Genomic DNA, 24,029 nt, shown 5'->3' with positions numbered 1-24,029 from the left:
TATTTCGATAAATAAAGAGATCATTCGTTCTTGAAAAAGAAACATCTACATGATATTGCAAGAGCATTGCATTTCATTGGATCACTAAAAATGGTGGATCCTATGCTGACATACCCTCCACAAATCAAATGCAATATAAAGAATTTTTACTTTTGTACAGCTGTAAAAAATTGTCTGCAAGAAACAATATTTATTATTCTTTCATCAGTTTTTTTAAATGAGGACAGAGAGATGTATATTTGTTACAATTTCGTGATATTATTTTTATTAGTTCTTATTACTTATTAATTGATTATTCAATAAATTTTGTTTTCCAAATTTCACACGATTTAAGAAAGCAAAAAGATGGCTGTTCAACATTGTTTCAAGAGTTGGCGATGCTGATATTCATTTGCGCTGGAAGCTTGGCATCCATTTGGCATGCACTTGGATGCGAACAGGATCTCTCTTTAAGAATAATGTTTTTCTTAACTTACAACAGATTAATAGTCACAGTGGTTAAGCAGGGGTCTGTCCAGACATTTTGTAAAAGGTCCGTTTTTGTAAAATTGTGAAAAAATTACTCGTAATTTGTGAATATAAAATAAACGTTAAGTCACATTCTTTCAACCAAGGTTCTGCTTTTGTGAATTTGTGCAAATAGGGTCCTGTTGTTACAGAAAACTTTTTGAAGGAGTTTTTAAATTATAAAGACAGACAAGATTATGCTCAACACTGTAAAATTATAATTAAAAAAAATTAAATTTTAAAAAAATAAACAGCAATTGCTGCTACTAAATTAGAGATGCAACATACAAATATTTGGTATTTAGCCTATACTGCTCAGCACAGAATATTAATTTCGGACGAATAAAGAAAGAAGTATCTGCCGAAGACAAAATTTAGTTAGTTTACATTTGTCTCTCCCCCCCCCCCTTCCTGGGAAGGGCTTATTCGATTAACAAAACAATAGTAAAGATAAACAAATTTGTGAAGGGTCCAATTAAAAGATAAATTATTTTGTGAAGGGTCCATTTTTAAGTTAAAATATTTTGTGAAGGGTCCATTTTTATGAAAAGGTATTTTGCGAAGGGTCCGTTAACGGACTCAAATTTCTTCTAAACAGACCCCTGTTAAGGCATTGTATTTTCATCTTTAAAAGCTGGGTTCTATCTCTAGTAGCTGCTTGAAATCCATCTAGCTTCAGATCAATGAATACCAGTTTGCCTGACCAATAAAAGTAGTCGGTGAGAAATACTGACCGCAATTGCACCGATATGCCAATAGTCTCGAAATTGGGGAGTCTACATCCACGACTACCTTGAACAACAACTAACCGCAGTGGGAGCGCTATACTTGTAATCCCTCTAAAGATAATTCTCGCACTGAACATTAAGCCTTTTGCATAAATTGCAAGGAAGGGTTGTAATTATTATGGAAAATCTTGTTTCGTTATTTANAAAAAAACTAACAGTTAATAACTATAGAAAACAAGCTAACAATTAATAACTAGCAAAAATGTAAATAACTGTTACAAAAAAATAAATAACTAATAAAATATTGGTCGAAAGAAATAATTAATCCCTTAATAAATGTGCTTTTGTAGTACATATTATTTTATTTCACATTCAAAATTATTATCACAAACAATTTAACACAGTGTAAAATAGGTAATTAAACAACTTTTAATCTAAATTTTTTTCATTGTGTGCCGTCAAATTTCGAAATCGTTAAAAGTGTGCCACAACAAAAAAATGGTTGAGAATCACTGATTTAGACAGTGAAAGAACATTTATTTAAAGATAGTTTGAATTGAAAGCATTAGCCTATAATATATTTTTTTCTGTTAAAAAAATTAGTTATATAGTATTTGTTTAACAATGCATCGACTCTCTTCTTTGTTCTGGAAGAGAGGTAGTCCTCCAATAGATCCCTGGCCATTGTGGCATCTATGGAAAGGAATGGGTTGACATGTTGGCTACAGAGCATTGCACCCACCTTCTCAACTAGTTCCTCTTAGAAATGCAAAGCGGCTTCTTAAGAGTAAATTCAGACACAGAGCAACATCTGCTCTTAAGGACTTAGCTGATGGAAAATCCTGGGCTAGCATTCTTGATGGCCAGCAGCACTCTCATCTTTCCCACCTTTCCAGGGTCGAGGGAGTTGCTTGTCTTAGAATAATTACTGGATATGACTACTTGCAGGCCTATCTATTTAAAATTAACCTGGTCAATTCACTTGTTTGTGTGCTCTGTAACACTTCGCCTATGACTGGGGAGCATCGATTTGATTGCCCCTCTCTTCTTGACATTCGTTTCTGTGACGACTTTCGTATCCTCTCACCTTCTAGAGCTATTTCACTACTGTATTGGACAGCAAGACGCCTTATGACTGAGAAGACAATGGCTGGCGTAATTTTAAAAAAAAGTAGTTTTTTTTAAACAAAATTTCTTATTCCGGAAAGTTCTAATAGAAATATTTCAAGACTACAAAAGGTTAGTTTAACAATATAATTAATATAAACATGTGACAAAATTTACTTAAACACATTGAATACAAAGAACTTTATTTAAAAAATATTTGAGGAAGCAAAATACATTTAATGCATACACTACAACTTTGAAATATGTGAATTGTTAAAGAACTTTTCTTCCATGTGAATCTTTCCATTATAAATTGATGGATTCTGAAGGATTGGCGACATTAGACATCTTACTGAAAATTCTGCTTTCCAGAGTTTCTCTGCATTGATGTACTTTCACCATTAAACAATAACGATTTTAAAAAAACAATGGGATAAAGTGACGGCTGCTTATTTGATTCTATAATTTTTTTGCAGACTTGCCATATAGCAAGGGGTTATTTTCAGATCTAACATCATTTACTCAGGAGGTTCATTTGACTACTTTGTTTGCCTCTCTATGGCATGTTTTGCATGTCTGGTGAACTTCTAAATTACTTCAACTTTCTTCATACTTTAGAATATCATTAGTCATTCAATTACTTTTAAACTATGTCATGACAAGATTCCAGTGAAACATTAGATTATTTAAAGAAACATACCTTATACCTCTGCTCTGGAGTACTTTGTATAATGCCTGGGTCAGATTTCCAAGCTTTTATAAAAGAATAAAACAGGAACATTGTACACAACATAAAGCCTAATGTCCTCCATATGTCACCAACATCTTGAGATAAACAGTTAAAGAAATAAAACAAACAATAAGGTTGATATTTCTAAATGTTTCTGGTAATTCAATAAATATTTAATAATATCCTACCATAAATTTAAAGAAAATTAACTTTTTTATTGTTCTTCGTATGGTCTCTTAAATGCAAGCTATATATTTTGAATTACAACTATTTTCAGAAACACATTTTGCATTCAAATAATGCAGTAGCTGATTTTGGATAAGTTTTCAATGTAAGATTCAATACATGAAACAACACAAAAATAATTATTAACAATTTCTAAATAAACTCCTATGTATATTAGCTCACTTTTATTCATAAAGCACAAGAGAAAACAGAGAAATTAGCATAAGCACACTGACTTTTAAATTAAACAAAACATTAGAATAGGTTCATTAAAGATTTCTTTAATGAAGTAAAATTTAACTTTAAGAAAGAAATCACTTTCAATGAAATTAACTCTTTATTTATTTTTTAAATTCAAGTACACAATTTCTACTACCTTTTACTAGTACAGTAAACAATCTCTCTCTCTCTCTATGCCACAAATAGTAGAGATGACACTAAATTCCTGTTATTAGGTATATTCCTGCCTTACAGAAATACTATTGTAAGACAATTATTATTAGTGCAGAAATACTATTTTTAAGATTCTATTTTCTACCATAGAAAAATATTTCATTAGTACTACAAAAATTTAAAGACAAACTCTAAATTGAACTTCATAATTTTGCGATAATTACAAAAAGATTTAGACTAGTATAAAATTCATTTACCTTATGACACATTTTTAGGGGATATTAAGAGATTGTAATAATAAAAATTTAACCGTATACAGCTGTATCTAGAATTTTAATACAAGCTTTACTTGTAAAAAGGTGTTGATTTAACATTAGGTGATTTCAAACTTTACTAATGCTTAAACAAGGAAGAAAAAATAAACAAAACAGAAATCTTACCAATTTAACCATGCTTAACCTTAATTCATTGAGGAAGGTAAAAAGGATAACAGAAAGAAAAGGAATATTGACAGACTTGGATAAAATAAAAAACTTTCTGTGAATATTAAACCTCAATTAAAAAACTTTCTGCACACATTGATTAACTCTTGTAACCATTTTCACCCGTTTGTCACTATTTCATTTTAGCGAAATTTGCTTAATAAAAATATTGATACGAGATTTTACTTATTTATTTAAATTGTGGGACTGCAAATATTAATGAGTGATTTTTAAATTCCCCGAATATGAATCTCGATATTCAATTTTAAAATTGTGCTAATACAAATATTGATGTTTTATTTTAAATTTGCGTTAACATGAATAAGGATGCTTGCATTTAAAATTGCGTGAATACGAATTCTGACACATAATTTATAAGTCTCTTGAACACGAATCATAATAGTGGCTTTTAAGTCAAGTGAATACAAAATGCGATATTTGACAAAAAAAAAACCTGAAAATAGAAAACTTGATGTTTAGTTTTAAAATTGCCTGAATACGAATTCTGATGTATAGTTTTAAAGTCACTTGAAGACGAATCACAATAGTGGCTTTTAAACCTCGTGAATATGAAACGTGATATTTGAAATAAAATCAGGACATTACAAAACACGATCCTAAATCATGTAAATAGGAATCGTTATTTGTGACTTTAAATTATGTGAATGTAACTTTAAATCACGTTTGTAATGTTAGGAAGAGTGTAAAAATTTTTTTTATTTTGCTTTTGCAGTTTCTGCGAACTGCATTCGTGTAAATTATACAGGTCTGGATGTCATTACTAAGTTTGGAATTTACTATTTTGACAACTTTAAAAGGAAAATAAGAAAAGAACAATATTTAGTGTTAATTTGACTGTTTTCATATTTGAATAACATAAGTTCAATTCTAGATCAGACAAATTTTGAATAATTCAAAGTAATTCTGTTTTCTGATAAGACTTTGAATTATCCACTGTGTTTTGCTTTTTTTTTTTAAAATTAAATTAAATTTTTAAAAAAAGGATACAGGGATGGAACCACATAAACCAAGTGATGTACATCCAGAATTTTGTAGACAAATACACAGAAATTGGTAGTACATTTAATATTCTATCATCAAACAACAATCTGAAAACAATGTAAAAATCAATTTTACAAAAATTATAACAAAATTATAGACAAGAATTTTTTATCATACCAAAAGCATATGCTTTCATTTGATATGTATCACATGCAATTTTTAATTAGGAAATGTAAGTTTAATATAAAATTTTGTAAAAAACATGAATAATTTTTAAAAGTAGTCATTGATAGTGTTACACTTCTTTTTTTAAATAAAAAAAAATAAAGTGAAAGAGCTAGGCAAAATATGCATAATAAATTTATATTTAAATAATAAAGCAATACCAAACTATGGCCTAACTAACATATAAGTAGGGAAAATTGAAGGAGGGTTTTACAAAAATGATTTTGTTTGCCTAATGCGTCTGAAATCTCTGCTGGAAATTGCTTTTAACAATATATCTTCAAATAAACTTCAGTTAATTATTTTAATCCCATCTTTATGTTAACTGACCTCAATAGGTAACAGTTTGTTAATGTTTTTGATTTTTCTGAATTCATTTAAAGGAAAAATCAATCAATTAATATTTATTATAAACAACACCCGGTGTTTAAGCAGAAAACCATAAAAAGTTATACTTTTCATTAAAACTATAAAATATTGGTTTAGCTTTCAAAAATACAGTGGATTTTAAGTACCTCAATGCATTTCAAAGCAGATTAGTTAATTAGTAAAGTCCTATTTGCGATATAACTATCAAATAACCAAATGGCGTGAAAGAAATAAAATAAAGTTGCGAGTCTAGAATAACTGCAAATAAACACAAAAAAAATATTATTAAATGAAAAACTAGTTTAAAAATTTGTTTATGTTGATCGGAAGTTTAATCAAACTTCATGGAGACATTTTTATTTATTACGAAAAGAACAGGTAACATTAGTAAAAAGACGGGTAACTTAACCATTTAGTGGGCTAAATATCGCCATAAAATTTTTTTACATAAATTTCTATTATATTAAAACTATCTCAGTAATAATAGTAGTACTAGAGCTGTACAACGGGCTATGGGCAGAGGTCTGGGGAATAATACTAAGGATAATCCGAAGACACACCATCACAGTTTTATTCCTCTGCAAAGGGGGTGGCTCCCCTGCTTTGGTAGCCCGACAACCTGCTTGTGAGATTGGGCACTTTACGGTAGAAGAGTTTAGTGAGGATCCTTACCACACACACTTTGTTTATTCACAGGCTGATACAAGTGGTCACAGACCTGCTCACTGACCGCAACTAAGTGATGCTTGACTTCAGTAATGGACTGGGAACCATGTCTTAAGATCAATCTACTGTGGGACCAATTTTCTCCGTATTCACAGAGAAGTATATTAGAGAAAAAATCATTAATTAAGAACAGATTATTATTTTTAACCTACAGCCTAAAAAACATGCATAAATTTTCTAGACTGTCAAAACTGCAAAAGAGTTAATAGGTTGGTTTCAAAAATATTTGCTTTTATACTAACCTTAACACTACTTAGTTATATCTTGTTAAACATGGATTTCTTTTTAATTCTCAGCTTTTTCACTTTCTCATGTTTTGATTTCACAAGAAAATGAGCTGTATTTTGGTTAGGTCTTTAACCATTTTAGTGGCATATTTTTTTTTTTCAATTTAAAATTATTTTTAATTTGTAAAGTTTTATTAATTAAAAAACATATTAGCAATATTTAAAAATAGAAAGAAAGCTATAAATATTGTTTTGTATTATATATTTATTGCCTGAAGTTCCACACCAATATGAAAAAAAGAAAGAACTCAAATTTTATAAGTTGCAATTTATCTCTATATAGACTTCAACAATATGTGTCAAAAAGGTAGTAAGTAACAAAAAAATAAAAAATAATAAAAAAATAATAATAAATGATTAAAATAGAGTTTTAATGTTCTAATTCATATTTAACAAATTTCTTGAGTCATTTCATTGAAACCACTAATAAATACTAAGATTGTTAATTTTTTTTTGGAACTTTCACTAATTTACTTGCTGTATATTTCCAAAATTTTGCCAAAATAAGGGAAAATCATTTTACGAAAATTCCAAAATTTTAATCATACACTGCCAAAAGTTGGACAGGTGTTCATCTCGAAATATCGAAGGAGAGAATATATATATATATATATATATATATATATATATCAAATTACCCCTTTCAGTGTTTTCATTACAGAAAAAAAAATGGGAGAGAATTTCCCACCCTTTCTCAAAAACAGGGTGAGATTTCTAAAAATTAAAAAGACACGAATAGACTTGGAAAAAAAATATTTCTTTTGTTATAATAAATTTTTAACATCTTCTGATTTCTAAATTATTGAACATTGAATATTTTTGCTGCATTATCATATGGAAAACGTTCTATATCTACTTTTTCATTAACTATTCTCATTAGGTTTGCTCAAATGCTTACCAATCGATCTGTTACGATATTTTGTTTTAATTCGGTTTGGGGGCTAAATAACCTTGCAACAGATGCTGAACTATTTGGAATCACTAATTAAATTTGTAGCATTGTGCACACACTTTCCTATACTCTACATCTGCAAGCATAGGCTCTTCACTTATTTCTGTTATGGAATAGTGAAGTTCGTTGAAGTTATTTCCATGATCATACTCTTTGTCAGGGATTCCAGATTAGTTTTCACAGACTTAAACTTTTACAAATTGCTCTAAATTGTCGATGAGGGAGTTTGGTAATTCATTAACAGCGAAAACTAGAGATAACTTTAAACAACTTATTATAAAGAACTCACTTTTTTTCTCAATACTTGTCGTAGCTGTTTTCATGTCTTTTTCAAAATGGCAGAAGACTAAATTTTTTTCAAAATTCGAGAGATTCGTGCATTTTAAAATTGTAAATTCAGTGCGCGAACTTCTCGCGTTAATCATTTTTTAATGCGAGAAAAGAAAAAAATATGCGAGATTCTCGCGCTGTGGTGAAAACACTGCCTTTCAAAAACTAGTTTTTATAATGTTATTTACAGTAAATTTTGCATTTCTTTTCATAATATTTTCATTATATGTCAGAAAAAAAATTAACAATCAGAAAAGTTGTGATAATTTATTCAAGATTATTTAAAAAAAATATAACACAACGAAAACGTTAAAAAGAATTTCATAAAGATACAATTTGAAAACATCTGTGTCGGATAACGTTAGCAGTGTTATCATTTGAATCTATCTCTTTCTGCAATAGATTCTAATTTATCCTCATCTGCTCGGTCAAAAAAAAAAAGTTATTTTAACCCCCCCCATTTAAAAATTTCAAAATTCTACACCTATATTATTTATTATTATATTTATAATAGCATTTAGATCAACATTTTGACAGGCACCTAGTAACATTTAGCACATGGTGTCTATAGGAGCAATGCAGATATTTCCTGTTTTTTTTATAAATAGTTTTTTCTTCTTACCATCGACCGATAATTCCAAAACGATTGAATATTATATTTAAAGAGTTTTTTAATTTTAGAAATTTTCATATTAGATTTTTTTCAGCACTCGACATTTACACCTAACATACCAGAAATTTGCAATCTTGTAAAGAAAAATAGAATGTCAACTTATACACCAATATATGCAGTATTTATTTCACCATAAGCAAATTCTCCAACACTTTTAATTTCCCTGAGAGCCTTCTGATTTTGCCTGATCAAAAAATTTATTAAAAAAAACTTTTGATACAAAAATAAAGGATAAAGACTCGTGGCACAGTAAATTTGTTTATAAATTAACTAACAAATGAACAAAAATTGATAGTATATTCACCTTCCTGCTATAGTAACAGCAACACCAAGGAACAGTAATAGGCCAACTTTAATTAGATATGATTCACGGCTTTCAAATACAGCTCCAATAACATAAAACAATATGAAAGGAGATCCAACCATGCAGCTGTACCTTAATTTCTGAGAAACAATGAGAGGAAAATGTATTACTAAAATTATAGGATCATACTTTGCTATACAAAAAAGAGAAAATAATAATATAAAACATTCAAATATAAAAATTTAAGATAACGAGAAAGAAAAAAAAAACATTTTATCTCACTGCTATAAATACTTTTGAAATATGCAAAAGCTGAGAGTTTAATAAAGAAAAAAGTTATTTTAAAGACCTTAACATTTACTGTACAATACAAAACCTGTTTTTAAAACATGATGTTTTAAAAGGTTCTAAAAATTATGTTGATGAAAGTTAGAGAATACAAAGAATAACAATAAATAGTTAAAAGTCAAACAAAGTTATTTAGAAACTAAAATCTCCTACAGAGTTGTGCAAGCTAATAAGCAATCAATCAGAATTATTGAGATACCATATTAAATCTTAATTCTTCTTTTAAAACAAAGCCAAGAGTAGCAAGTAATTTTTATTGTTTCATTTCACAATTTATATTTAAAATAACCAGAATTACAGGAATTTTGAAAAAGATGGCTTTCTTTTATTCATTGCAATTTATATATCCCCCTGGTAAGAAACCTTCTAGCAGGGAAACATGGGAGAAATGTCTAAAAAATTGTGGAGAAAAAGTAAGAAAAGGAGTAAAAAAGTATTTTTTCTATTCTCCTTGAAAGATAAAGAATCTTTTATCTTTTTCTTAAACAACTGAAACAAAAAACAAATATTTTTCTGAAACAAAAAAAAATTAATTGCTAATTGCAGTAATTTTCCATGTATATGCAAAGATTTTTTGAAATTTATAATCTGAATATAATTGAATAATTTCAGATTATAAAATGAATAAAAAAAAATATCTGCCGACATTTAGCTAGAGTATTGATTTTCAATAACTACAAAATCATGTTCTTTAATTAACACAAATTTAATAAAAAAAGTTTAAAAATACAGTCAAACCCCGCTATAGTGAACACGGTTTATAGCGAACTCCCGGATATAGTGAACGAAATGTTTGGTCCCATGCCTTGCTATACACGTGTAATGTTATTTTTGTGGATATAGTGAACCAAAAAAGTGAGGAAGTTGGATATAATGAACTTTTTTCTGTCTTCAACTGATTTTTTTCTTAATTTTTTTGTAATAATTTTGAAATNCTCATCCCTGAATACAGAGGAAGAAATTTCTTTTCTATTAGGAGAGTAGAAGTTTAGTTTTTAATAACTTCATTTCAATTTTGATGAATTTTTATAATGACAATATCAGTTTTTTAGTTAGCTAACAATTACGTTGTTCATGCTAATACAGAAAATATATTATAGGTTTAATAAATACCAATATTATGCTTGCTAATTTGTAGAAACCAGAGGTTGGAAAAATATATATATATATTTTTTTAGTTACATAAAGTTGCTTTATTACGCACGCAGTTAACTACAACTATTTTTTTTAAAATTAAATGTAGTGACTATATACTACATTCTAAATGTTGTCACTACTTTGCTACTTCCGAAGAACTTATTTTACACACAAGTTCAAAATGGTTTTAAATAAGGAATTTGCTCATTAAACACGAGGAATCATTAAGAAATATTTATTCATGTTTACTTGAGTCAGTTTGTTAGTCCGCACCATCTTCAATGAATTTATTCTTTCAACCATCAACTTTTTTATTGCCTTTCTTATTTAATATTTAGTTTAATAAATGCTAGGAAACTCTAGAATACTTGTGATTTTGTGAAGTGTTAATGCTCTTTTATTTCCTTGCAGAAATAAAGTACATTTAAAATTACAGAGAAAAAATGTTGCCTCCCATTGAAATAACATCAACATTTCACGTGCATAAATTACCATTTAAAGGTATGATGATATTGATAAATTATTATTCTTAATGGTTAGCTTACAGATTAATAACATGAAATCCTTATTAATGTTCGGTCACAGGGATTTTTAAATGCCTCAATTGATAGATTCACAAAGGTTCATAAAAATTAGATTTGAAAAATTAGTTGCCAGGAATTGCTATTAACTACTTTTTTTCTTTGTCACACTACTCACTACATTATTTTGAAAAGTAGCAACTACAGTAATTTCACTACTTGTAGCATCTACTTCCAATGCTTATTGTAAATTACTAAATTTCCTGGAATCATTTATAAATAACAATGAAATTTCCTAGATTAACAAACTCATGACTCCTGGATGTCCGAATCAAAACTACTTGACTTGATCACACATTGAAATTTTACTAAGTGTGAGATACAGCCATAGAGTAGGAGGGACAGAAATAACCAGTAGATCTGTTTTCTAAGAAAATCTAATATGTCAAATATATTAGGCTCTTTTTCACATTCACTTTGAATTAAATTTTTTAAGTTTATGTAATTTTACTTTATTGAATCCTATTAAATACCCACACTCAAAATGATATAAAAAAAAACTGCAGAAATACTATTTAATTTCTAATGCAAAGTAGATATTTTATAGTGAAATATACCATTAACTAGAATAAAAACTTTTATTTACAGATATGCCATCACATTAAATGTCATGCACTGTATTGCAAAAACAGAAAAAATTTATTTATATTTAATGAAAGTTTTCATATTTTTGATAGATAATGACATTTTTGCGAATGATGACATCATAGGATGGTTAAAAGTTAACAAGAGACAACAAGTATTGTAAGAAATACCAAAAGTAAACAATTACCTTATCTCTGTATATTGAAAGACATCTGGTTTTCCTATCCCTTTCTTTTTTTACTTCTTCAAAACGTTTTACAAGATATGTTTGATTCAATCGCTTTGCCATGTCAATTGGAGAGTCTTTCTAAAACAAAACATTATTCAGTTTTAATATAATTAAAGATATTAATTAGTTAATAATATACATGTCATATTAACCTTTAACACTAGAGAGACTGAACATTTCTGTATACCTAGAAAGTCTGAAGGGGCCAGTCTAGCCCTTCCCAGATTATTTGTGTGTATATTAATTAGACATTCACAATTTTAAAATATAATCATAATTAACTTGATAAGAAATACATCAGAGACTCGGACATCAAAATTCTATGGTATTTTATTTAATTCAATTGCTGAAAGTATTTGATTAAACAGAACACTGATTTTTCATATTTATACTTAAACATTAGTTTTTTTTTAAGATAATTAAGTTTCCTTTTCTCTGTAAATAATAATTGTAGATATGATGAAATACTCCTGTTTTTTTTTATGAATCTAGGGTATCATATACCTGCTAAAGAAAGCTTATACCCAAACCAAGCTGGGGTTATGGAGAACATACCAAAATACCTTAGGGGCCTACTCTGGACCCTCTAGTCATTCTAGGTATAAGTTTCTATATATATACATATATATATATATGTTCAAAATGAAGAATAAAACAAAGAAAAATAATAGACAAATTAAAAAAAAGNAACTGTTTCATGAGGATATGTCACTTTTTGAAAAAATGTGGCCCTAAAGGGTTGATCCAACATTGCGCAAACACCTGTCAGGGGTAAGAAGTTTGTGATTTGATTAATTTTGCTGGATAAAGGAGATAATTGAGTTTCCTTTTCCCCATAAATTATAATTGAAGATATGCTGAAATACTCTTTATTCTTTTTATTTTTGAATGAAACTGGGGTACCTCATACCTTACAAAAGGGTACCCTAAACCTAAACCTACCTGGGGTTAAGGGCAACCTTCCAAAATACCTTAGGGGCCATTCTGGCTCATCCCGTCATTCTAGGTATAGGGTCCTATATATATGTTCCTATAAGGCTAACACATGAATGATTAAATAGACCGTTCAATTGGATCAAATTATATAAAGTCAGAAATACTCAATATTTTTAGTATGAAATTTGAGTTACAATAAAAAACAAGAGGGGCCAAAATGGGCCTAGCTGTCTTTCTGGTGTAGATGGTTTGGAAGTTTTTCAAGTATACTTATTACCAGATATAATTATAATATAAATTATAATAATAACTGTAATTAAGTAATTAATAACAAATAAAATAATAGCAAAAATGGAAACAATAAGTGTGATAAAAATATTAAAATGATTTTTGTCACCACATGCACAGCATTGGACTCAGTAAGTTGAAAAGCTATGTCGCTTATATGGTGACACCGATATGTTAAGAGTAAAAGAAAGACAATAAAAAGGTTCAATTTTTTTTCACCATAACTGTTAAGGCATTAACCCCCATTTCGTCTGGCATTTTAAACCTGTAGCTTTCCTACGTCAAAAACTGAATTTTGCCTTTGTAATTCAGTAGATGAGTTATGCATAGAGATTGCAGTACGATTTTGCTAAGAGGTTCAACAGTTGGAACATAAAATATAACAAGTTGATTTTCAAAATACTTTCACAGAGTCCCATAAACAACCCACCCATATATGTCGCATAAAAAGCTTCAACTAATCTTTTTAATGTTATTCCTTTTCAGTAAATCTTTTTCTTAATTTATTATTCAAAACAAAACTCTTTTTCTCACAGTTTAAAAGTCACACCCTGTCTTTTAATCTTTTTTTTAAGTTCAAGTATGCATTAATTACCATTTTGGAGATTATCCCTTCAACTAATTCGTGGTAAAGACTTTTTCCCTGGACCTATATATAAATGACACCAGTAACATGAAGCTTATATAAAATTATATGAAGAGTAACATTTTGATGATAGATTCAGAAATATTACATTTATTTTTTACGATAATAAATTATTTATATAACAGATTAAATTTCTTTTCGGATATCTTAAGCTGCTGTAGATAATGTAAAAAAATATGGTGCTTTATGATTATAAATTATGGGTTGTTTGGATGAAAAGTTTTATTGCCCACAAGACAAACAAAAAATTATAAAAAATGAAAGTATATGCCATTTAAATAATGGCACAAAAGGCAATTTCTACCTTTTTCTATACCATAGCCAATTTAGGTGAAACTAACTATAATTAAAAATGTAAAACAAAAAGCATATATTTCGTTCTTTAATTGTCAATTTAGCATTAATAGTGTAGTTGGAAGAAAAAAAACTTGAAAGAAAAAAAATAGTGAAAAAACTTTTTCTAACTTTATAAATTGTCATTACTATCCCCATGCACAAAATTGCATTTCAATTACACAAATAAGTTTTTTGTTTAAAAATAATATGTGTTTGCTTACTAAATGTGGTCTTAGTTAAGGCAATATACAAGTGGTATAAATGATTTTGGTACAAATGAGTGGTTTTTCTAACAAAAAAGTAAATTTTTAGTTAAACAATTTAATGTGCCTTCAAAATTCAAAATAAAAACTATTTTTATATAAAAAAAAAGAACTTTTCAATAAAATATTATTAAAAATAATTTCATATGTTTACTTATTAATTACTGATTCATAGAAAAAAATAGAATCTTTCGAAAGTATTTTAGGTGAATTGACAATAATTTTACTTTCTAATGTAATTATAATTATAACTGTTACTAGTAATTTTGTATTTTTAAACTTTTTTTTCATTGCTAATCATTGATTTGCATACTTGAATCTTAATGCAATCAATAATAAGTTAATTACTAGATGAGCTTTTCCTAATTGCCCCAGGCAAAATTTTACCTGTAGCCATAATCACCCACGGATCTTCCACTTAATCTAACCGACTCATGTGAACAGACAAGTGAAATTATGTAACAGACTAGTGAAATCTTTTAGTTACAGGTCCCTTGGATCAGTGACTAAATTTTTCGACAGTTTATCCCCATGAGAGATTGCAGATTTCGTTTTTATGATATATTTAAACCAAGAAAATTAAAGTTTATCTTCTTACCATCAGTAAATTCAGAAAACTTATTAAGAGAAAGACAATGATAAAATTATTTGTAACAAATACATTTCATACTGTAACAGTTTCTAAAAAAAAGCAGCCGAGATCCCAATAATGCACATTATAATGAAAAAATACCACATTTTGTTGTACAAGACTGAAAAAAATGCACCATAAAATCCTTACTTCATTATTTGCTTCATCCACACTGGCCCCTGCTTTAAGTAGTAGATTTGCTGCATTTGTATTCCTTGCAAACACTGCCCAGTGTAGGGGTGTATTTTTGTGATGAAGATCAATCATAGTCAGACTAGCACCAAGAGTCATCAGTAATCTTGTAGGATCATTCCTTTAAACAGAGAAAGGGATTTTTTCAAAATATTTACAACAACATTTAAATAATATATTTTTGGGGGATTTTAAAAAGCACAACAGATCAAAAAAGAATGTTTCTGGGCATTTTTTCACTTTGAGATTCTTTTTTAACTTTTAAATTTCAATTTTAAAACAATGACATATAACTTGGCTTTATAATATGTAAAAATAAATAAAAGCCTTAGCTTATATTCTTATGCATTGAGCTTACGACAGTGTAAAGTTTAACAGTGTAAACCAGTGTCCCATAAAATAACATTACAGACATCAAATCTGCTTGATTGTATAGAACTACATTAAACAGTTTTTACATAATAAAAAAAAATGTTTTAGCAGCTCAGTTACAAGAATCTTTCAAATTTTTTACTGGACACATTATAATTTTTAAATTTCAATTTTAAAATAATTAAATATAATTTAGCCTTATAATAATTAATAAATAACAGGTTTATCTTATATTACTAGTTGAATATAAAGTCATGAACATACAACAGTGTTAATTAGAATTACTTAATATGACATTACATACATCAAGTCAGTTGTTTTGCACAGAATATTTCACATTAAATAGTTTCTTCATAGTGAAAGGAAAATGTTTTTGAAGAGCTTCGTTGCAAGAATGTCATCTCTCTAATTTTAGTTTTACAGTGTCTAGTTTGTCTCCAAAATCAGCAAAAATTCAAGAGATATTTCACTTCTATTACAGAGGACAGAAAATGAAGTCTGAAATTGAGAATCTCTTGAAAAATACAGCAGAGTTACACATAAGAGACAAAAATCCTTACCACTGAATCCAGCTCAGTATAAACAAGTGCGGACCCGCAAGTATTTCATCAAACATGTACAACCAATGGTATTTTCATACACTACAGACCAATGGGACGCCGAAAAAGATGAGGGTTGAATAAATTGTGAAAAAGTTGAATAGGACAAAGTCTTTTTGCATAATTTGTGGCGAAAATCAACATGGTAAAGAAAAATATCACATTTCGGAAAGAGGAAAATTAAGCATTATTTAAAACACTATTTATGGGTGCTCCATGGAAAAAATCACCCTTAAGAGCTTTTTAAAAATGCTATGCACTCTGTTTCATACATAAGTATTTTAGATATTTGCCCTTTCGTCTAGAATTTTCAAAACTTCAACATAATTATAAAAGAAAAAAAATAATAAATGAGTAAAATCCATTAAAAAAAAGGAATAGTTCTTGTATCTTAGTTGCTGCAACTTTTCCTTCACAACAAACAATTCTTCAGCAGTTTATTTTTTTACCATTTAAATTATTTTAATAATGATTTTTCTAGAAAATTCTATGATTGATGGGGTATATATTGAATTCAGAACACGTTCATCATGATTTAATTGGATTGGCAAAGAAGAAAATAAATAAAAATGATACATTTTTATTAAAAAACTCTAGATAACAGAAACATTAAGAAATATGGTATAGGTTAAAAATATATAACTAGGTTTAAAATAAAGATTGAAAATATATAAATATGCTTGAAATATATATGCAAATTTGAAACCTATATTACAAGCAAGATATTTAAGGTCACAAATAAGGATCTGCAAGGTCAACAAGCTACATGCATAAGGCTGTATAAAAATATTCAATGTAAAAAATGGTTCACATGCACAAAAGTTTTAAGAGTAATTCAAAAGTCTTAAGGTAAAGAGGTTTAAATATAATTCACTAAAAAATTTTTGAATATTAAGGAATGTTCATAATTAGAAGTACAGTGACAGGGGACATTTTCTTTAGAAGTAACACTTTTTCATTTTACTGTTCCACATAGTATTGTATTGTTTCCATATAGGTATTTTGAGGTCGAAAACGTGCTTTAAAAAAAATCTTAATCCCTACATGGATATCGTGGCATCTTTATAAAAACTCTGAATGAATATATATTTAATCAAAATGAAATGGAAATTCAGAGATGGAATACATCTTTATACAAATCTTATATTAGTACTAAACAACAACAGAATAAGTACTTACGTTGATATTCGATAACATGACCACATGAGAGGGGTCATTCCATTTCTGTCAGTAGCATTGACATTTTGTCCTTTTGCAACTAAATAAGCAACTATAGCAGTGTGTCCAAATTGAGCAGCCAGATGAATACACTGGCAACCTTTAGGAAGAAAAAAAAATCGTTCATTATTAGCTTTTAAAAAATATTAAAACCAACATGTAACTACTATATGGAAAAAAAAGATTTTTTTCCATTAAAATAGTTAGTTACAATTAAATATAAGTAAAAACACAAAAACTGTCAACACCACTTGTTACCCTAAAAACATAAAAAAGATGGACTGAAACCTAAATATGCATGAAACTTTAAACTAAGCAGGCATAAATGGTGAATAACATTAAAAAACAGAAGTAAGAATTAACTAGATAAATTGTAAACATAACTTATTCAAGGGATAAAATTATGAATTAAAAGTGAAACTGATACTAAAACATAAAATTTCTAAATATGTAACTTGACTGCCATAAATACAAACTGTCAAACAACATTTATGATGTAACATTAACCATTACAGGATACATCTCACAGATTAAATCACTTATCATTGTACACACAACAAGCAATTTTAAACTTGTGTATGACATAGCAATATTGTGTTAATTATTAATTGAGAATTGTGCAATAATTAAGAATTGGCTAAAATAATTTTTTTCAAAAATTCTTCAATACAAGACACTTTGTATATTAATAAAGCAGAAATGCAAGTAAAATTATAAATTTTATAACCAGTAGACGTAAAAAGCAAATAATATAAAAATTCTGCCAAGTATAAGTTGACTCAAACTTAGAGCAATGTGCAGACTGTTTTTTTCTTCTTTTTTTTGTATAACTATTTTACAAAATTAAAACAGCAATGGAAATTTAACTAAGGAAACTCAGGAACTAATTGGTACAATTCAAGCTGACGAATTAAACTTGATGAACAAAGAATAGACCTTTAGTTTCTGAAAATAACGGATTACATATTAAAGGATTTTTATTATAAAATTTTCCTTCTGAAGTAGCGCTATAGTTTTCTCTCTCAGAGTTATTTAAAAAGAAAAATTATAATAAAATAAAATATTCTGACCATTATTCATTACCATTCAATTTAAATGTTTAGGAAATTTGGAATGTGTTCCTCTGATCCTGGTTTTCAGAATGTATCTTAAGCATAACAATAGAGCCATGATGGCTCAGGGGTTAGAGTATTCACCTTACAATGAGATGAACTGGGTTTAGAGTCACAGAGAATAAGAAACGAATTTTGCATCCGGCTTGCACCGACTACAGTGCTGACGTAAAATATCCTCAGTGGTAGATGGATCATGGAATTAGAATTACCTTGCCATCAGGCTAACCGAGGGAGGTTTTCCTGTCTACGTAGCAAATGCGGGTCAGTTCCATCAAAATGTTTTCCACGAAGGTAATTTTCTCCCAATACTTGATTCAAGAGTTCTCTCGCTTTCTGAATTGGGTTCAAAATTACAAAGCTACTGAGTTGAACAATAATAGTCGTAAACCCAAAGCATTGGGTCGGTTATAAAATAAAATATAAAGCAATAGACAGATAGAATAGAATTTTTATTACCTTCTCCATCCGTAATGGATGGATCAGCTCCATGATGCATTAACAGGACAACCATTGCTAAATGTCCTTGCCTGAAAGATTTCATTCTATATAAGTACAATATATTGTTACACACACGGAAATTCATTAGCATGCAGTGGTGTCAAATATCCAAGCTAGTACAATAATAAATATAATGTTAACAAAATTGAAATCAGCACAATTTAAAGTTGTTTTTACAATTGAATACTATACAGGTGCATACCTACTATTAATAATATTATATATTATGCATGAATTCACAACAAAATAAAAATAATTAAGTGTTATCTTTTTCTCTAACACTGGCTGTGAACATAGCTATTTTAGAACTCTTGGTAGTTAAGGGGGGGGGGCAAAAAAAACTTTTTTTTAACACATTATTATGACAATTCTTATAAACCGTAATTTTTAATATTCAACCGAAAGATTGTGATCTTAATCACGAACTCATAATAAGGATTTCATTATTAATTCTACATAGCAGAGGTTCTTATTGAAAAATATCAAATATGCTTTACGAGTTTTTTTTACAATAAATAAAAATTAAGTTCAATTAATTTTCAATGGGTTGATAATCATGCAAAGGTACGAAATCACAATAAGGATTTCATTGTTAATTTTAAAGTGTTTATTGAAAAATATCAAATAAGTTTTATGAGCTTTTTTACAATAAACAAAAATTAAGTTCAATTCATTTTCAACAGGTGGATAATCATATAAAGCTCATATAATCATATAACATAAATATAAGGTTATTATTTCAGATTTCTTTTTTTTTCTTCTTTTTTTTCTAAAATAAAGCTTAGAATAAAATTGTTTTAAATTTCAAGAGCCATGTTATTGTGTCAGTTTAATTTATGGTTCTTGACCTGATGATATCATGTCTAAAACTAAAAATATCAGATAAATAAAATATTAGACCCGAGTTCAACCTTTGTTCGGAAAACATAACTACTAGAAGTTAGCATTTTTTTAATGAGGAGTTACTACAAAAAAATAACTCCACACTTCCCAATACAAAATTTCATAATGTTTTTAAAAAATTTATGATGAAATTTAATAAAGACAATAATTTGTTTCCAGAAAATATTTAAAAAAAATAATTAAATAATATTTCATAGAATAATCATTTACAAATAATTTAACTTTTTGCATGTTGCCAAGTTCAAAACTTTTGGAAAGAGTAAACATTTCATTCAATTAATTTATTTTCATATAAATACTTAAAATATTTTTAATAAGCTATTTTCATATAATTTATGCTGAAAGATATAAAATATAATACAGTAAGACCCCGCTTAACGCTGTTCCGTTTAGCTCTGTTTCGGTTTAGCGCTCTTTTATTTTAATCCAGGGATTCCCGCTATATATATGTAATATATATATAAACATTAAAGTCCAAATATGTAATATATATGAACATTAAAGCAGATGTTTGACAAAATAGACGGAGAAGAGAAGCAATCAATAAGAGAATTTTGGAAAAACTACAATATCATGAATGCTGTAGAAAACATAAACCTTTCTTGGAATGAGATAACAGAAAGATCTTTGAAAGGAGTATGGAAGAACATTTGGCCAGATTTAAGTAAGAGCGAAGACATTGGACACTCTGTCGATATGGATGAAATAGTGGAATTAGCAAAACAAACCGATTTAGATGAGGTAAATGTGGAAGTTGCGAAGAAATAGGTCAAGAAACAGCAGCTAGTCTTTCTAATGATGAGCTCAAGGAATTAACTGAGCAAGAAGAAAACAAAAATATTGATAGTAGTGATTTCGAAGAAGAGCAAATACAACTTTTGATGGTGTTTGTAAAAAGGAGTTTGACCACTATAACTGACCAATTTGTTGAAAATGATCCAAATTTTGACAGGAGTTCAAAAGCAAGACGGAGTGTTATAGATGCTTTATCCACTTATCAACAACTTCTAACAGAACGCAAAAGAAAAACACAAACTACATTAGATGCCTTCTTGAGAAAAAGGCAGAAAATTGGAAACACAAAATAGACTGAATGATCTGACTGACTTAGAATTTTATTTGTTTTTATAAATATGCATATTCGTAAATATTGTTCTTATTTTTGTAAGAAATAAATGCTTGGTTTCATTTTTATTAAAAAAAAACATAATTATTAAATTTAATACCTAACCAATTTTCTATCCATCTTCTCCTAACTCCATTAGCCTCATTTAGCGCTGTTTCGCATTATGCTCTACTTTCATGGAACGCATCCTACGCGTTAAGCTGGGTCTTACTGTAGTTTTAAATATATTTTTAATCTTCCTTTTTACCAAAATTTAAGCTCAAAATTTTTTAATGCAAGAAAATTACAGATGGTTAAAATGAGCAAAATCATTATCTATAAATGAATCAGTAGAAACATTGTTTTTAAAATTTAGCAGTGTTCCTTAATGTAAAATTCTACAATTAGCTAATATCTAGAAAGTTAAATAATACAGAATACTCTCAAAATCTCAAATTTAAAGGGACACTAAAATAATTTTGAAATAGTAAATTTTCAAGATAACAAGTTCAGAACTAAATATGTTCTAAAAAGTAGAGTCATGAAACATACTACTAATAAATATGTGTGTAATGATCATTAATTATAAGTCTAAATACAACAATGATAATTCTAAGTTAATAAGTTAAGCTAATTAAAGTTAGATAAAACATTCTAATTAACTAATTCTAAGCTAATTAAAGTTAGATAAAAATAAGTATGCAATAAATAAAAAGGAACCGGTTTACAATGAACTTGCATTGTGATTTTTGCGAAAGAATTCAGTTTCTATTTTGAAAAAAATTCGACATAAGAATTCAACTTAGCATTAGGTGGATATATAATGCCAAGGAGAAAAATATATTTTTGAAATAACGAGGTTTTCCTGATATAAGTTCAAGATATCGAGAGTATACCGTATTTTTAAAAATACTAACTCAAATTAAATAAAAAAAGTTTTGTGTAGAAATAGTAAGGAAAGAAAGAAAAATCAGATAACTATTACTACCTGGTTGCCCAGTGCAAGGGTGTGGAATGCAGCTCTCCTCCTATAGTGTCCACATGGGCACCTTTAGAAAGGTAATACTTTACAATTTCTTGCCTGTTATTGATAGCTGCCCAATGCAACAATGTAACATTTTCTGAATCGGGTCTGTTCACATCATACCCTGACTCAACAATTTCCCTACATCTTTCAAACACACCAAACTGAGTTGCTTTAACAATATCAAAGGTACTGTGATCTTCGGCAGGAGCGGGTGGAGGACATGTTGTGGTGTCTAACATAGGTTCACTATGATGTCTTGTCCTCTGAAATAAAATAAGATAATTTTTTCAAAAAATTAGTCGCAAAAAATGCAAGCAACTAAAAAATATGATTCCGTTAACACACTATAATGCATATCAGAGGGAAAAGTGGGGACTAGTGGAATAATATAGGGCAGCGTTCCACAACCCCCTGTCCGTTGATCAAATGATATCGTGCCGCACATTTCAATGAAACTGAATTTAAACTCCTAGGTTTATACTCCAAATTAAAAATATCTGTGTTCCATTAAAATTTTATTTATTTAAAAAAAAGGGCCGCCGAAGGTAGTGACATAATTTTTTAATGTTTGAAATGTATCATTGTCTCCATTATCCCCAGATGGAACCGTCTCATTGCAAAGAAACAAGCTCAGGGTTCTCATTGATTTAACTTTCTTCAAAGTTAAAAGGTAAATCACTTAATATTTATTTTTTGGTGTAACTATATTTTATTTTGAAATCATGTTTAAATACTATTAAATTAAAATAAATAAATCAAAATAATCTAACATATAAACAATCAACGCCCCCCCCCCCCACTGGGCNATCCCCCCCCCCCCCAGAGGGCCGCGATAAAATTATCCAACGTTAACAGGTCTGCGATGACAAAAAGGTTTGGGAACACTGATATATGGGGACATTTTTGTATCGTGGTCTGTCACACCAACTACAATTGCCAAGGTGTCAAATAGATTTTAATATCATAGCCTTGGGGGTGACAACGAGTTACATCCTTCGAGTTGGTCCCTTTCAGTGATGCTTTTTTTAGTTTCTAGTCGGCCGATGCCTGGAAGTTGCTAAGACTTGGCGATTATTCTGCCACAGATCATGATACTACAGAAATCTCTCCATAGTATTTAGAAAATGAGATGTTTAAAAATGAAATCTATACATTTCAGTAAATAATTTTTTAAAGGTGTATTCTTCTTCATTTCTTTTTATGAGAAGCAGGAAAAGTTTAGTATTAAATAAAGTAACTGCAGGGCGGAAGTCTGTCATAACTTACACATGAGTGTGAAAAATGAAAATTTTAACGTCAACGATTGTTAGGTATTAGGCACAATTGCAATTACAATATGGGATCTAAGAGAAAAATCATACTTAGATAAAAAAAAATAAGCAAAAAACAATCTAATCCTATAACAAATTAGAACAACTTTAAATTTCTAATTATTTATACTCGTAATATAAAGTGGATTTGTTTACACTAGTTAACAATGTAGTATGGAATGTATCAAAATGAAAGTAAATTGGAGAGGGTACACTAATAACGTGCACATTTTAAGTTATTTCCCTTTTATTGCACTAATTTTTATTAAATTTGATTGATTAAATATCTGAAATACAAATAGAGAGATTAGATTTGACACCCATAATAAGAATAACGTGCACAAAATAGATCAGAGAATCTCAATGGAATGCTTGCAATGAGGATCTACTAGCACAATGATATACCAATTCACATAATAAAAATTTTATAGATATACCTCCGTTTCACCCACATAGTAAACCGGTGTACAAGATGAATCTTTCTCGTCCGCCATTCTTTGTGGTTGATAAGCGAAACAAGAAGCAAACAGCGGAGTCATTGCCAGAAAAAAAAGTATATTTTTAACAGTGGTAATATTGAAATAAATAAAAAATTTTAGTATTTTATTTTATGCAAAAGTATAAAATACTTATTAATTGTATAGAACTTTTTTCCTTTTTTTTGAAATTT

General features: G+C 28.6%; 1 protein-coding gene across 1 annotated transcript in view; it reads right to left on the bottom strand.

Moving 5' to 3' along the window:
* LOC107451735 (palmitoyltransferase ZDHHC17) overlaps positions 1 to 23,917 on the bottom strand; it is a 39,662-nt gene extending 15,745 nt beyond the window's left edge. The window contains exons 1-9 of the mRNA XM_071179280.1: positions 23,797 to 23,917; positions 22,011 to 22,312; positions 18,973 to 19,043; positions 17,363 to 17,501; positions 15,171 to 15,333; positions 11,879 to 11,998; positions 9,041 to 9,180; positions 5,181 to 5,281; positions 3,030 to 3,167 (exon numbers count right to left, since the gene is read on the bottom strand). Of these exons, the coding sequence (XP_071035381.1) occupies positions 3,030 to 3,167; positions 5,181 to 5,281; positions 9,041 to 9,180; positions 11,879 to 11,998; positions 15,171 to 15,333; positions 17,363 to 17,501; positions 18,973 to 19,043; positions 22,011 to 22,312; positions 23,797 to 23,898 (1,276 nt within the window). The 5' untranslated portion in view covers positions 23,899 to 23,917. The remainder of the gene's footprint in view (positions 1 to 3,029; positions 3,168 to 5,180; positions 5,282 to 9,040; positions 9,181 to 11,878; positions 11,999 to 15,170; positions 15,334 to 17,362; positions 17,502 to 18,972; positions 19,044 to 22,010; positions 22,313 to 23,796) is intronic.
* Positions 23,918 to 24,029: the final 112 nt, after the last annotated feature.

This window comes from Parasteatoda tepidariorum, chromosome 3 (assembly GCF_043381705.1).
Source record: "Parasteatoda tepidariorum isolate YZ-2023 chromosome 3, CAS_Ptep_4.0, whole genome shotgun sequence".
Lineage (NCBI taxonomy): Eukaryota > Metazoa > Arthropoda > Arachnida > Araneae > Theridiidae > Parasteatoda > Parasteatoda tepidariorum.
Note: the sequence above shows the minus strand (reverse complement) of the source record. Positions and strands in the feature narration are given on the sequence as shown.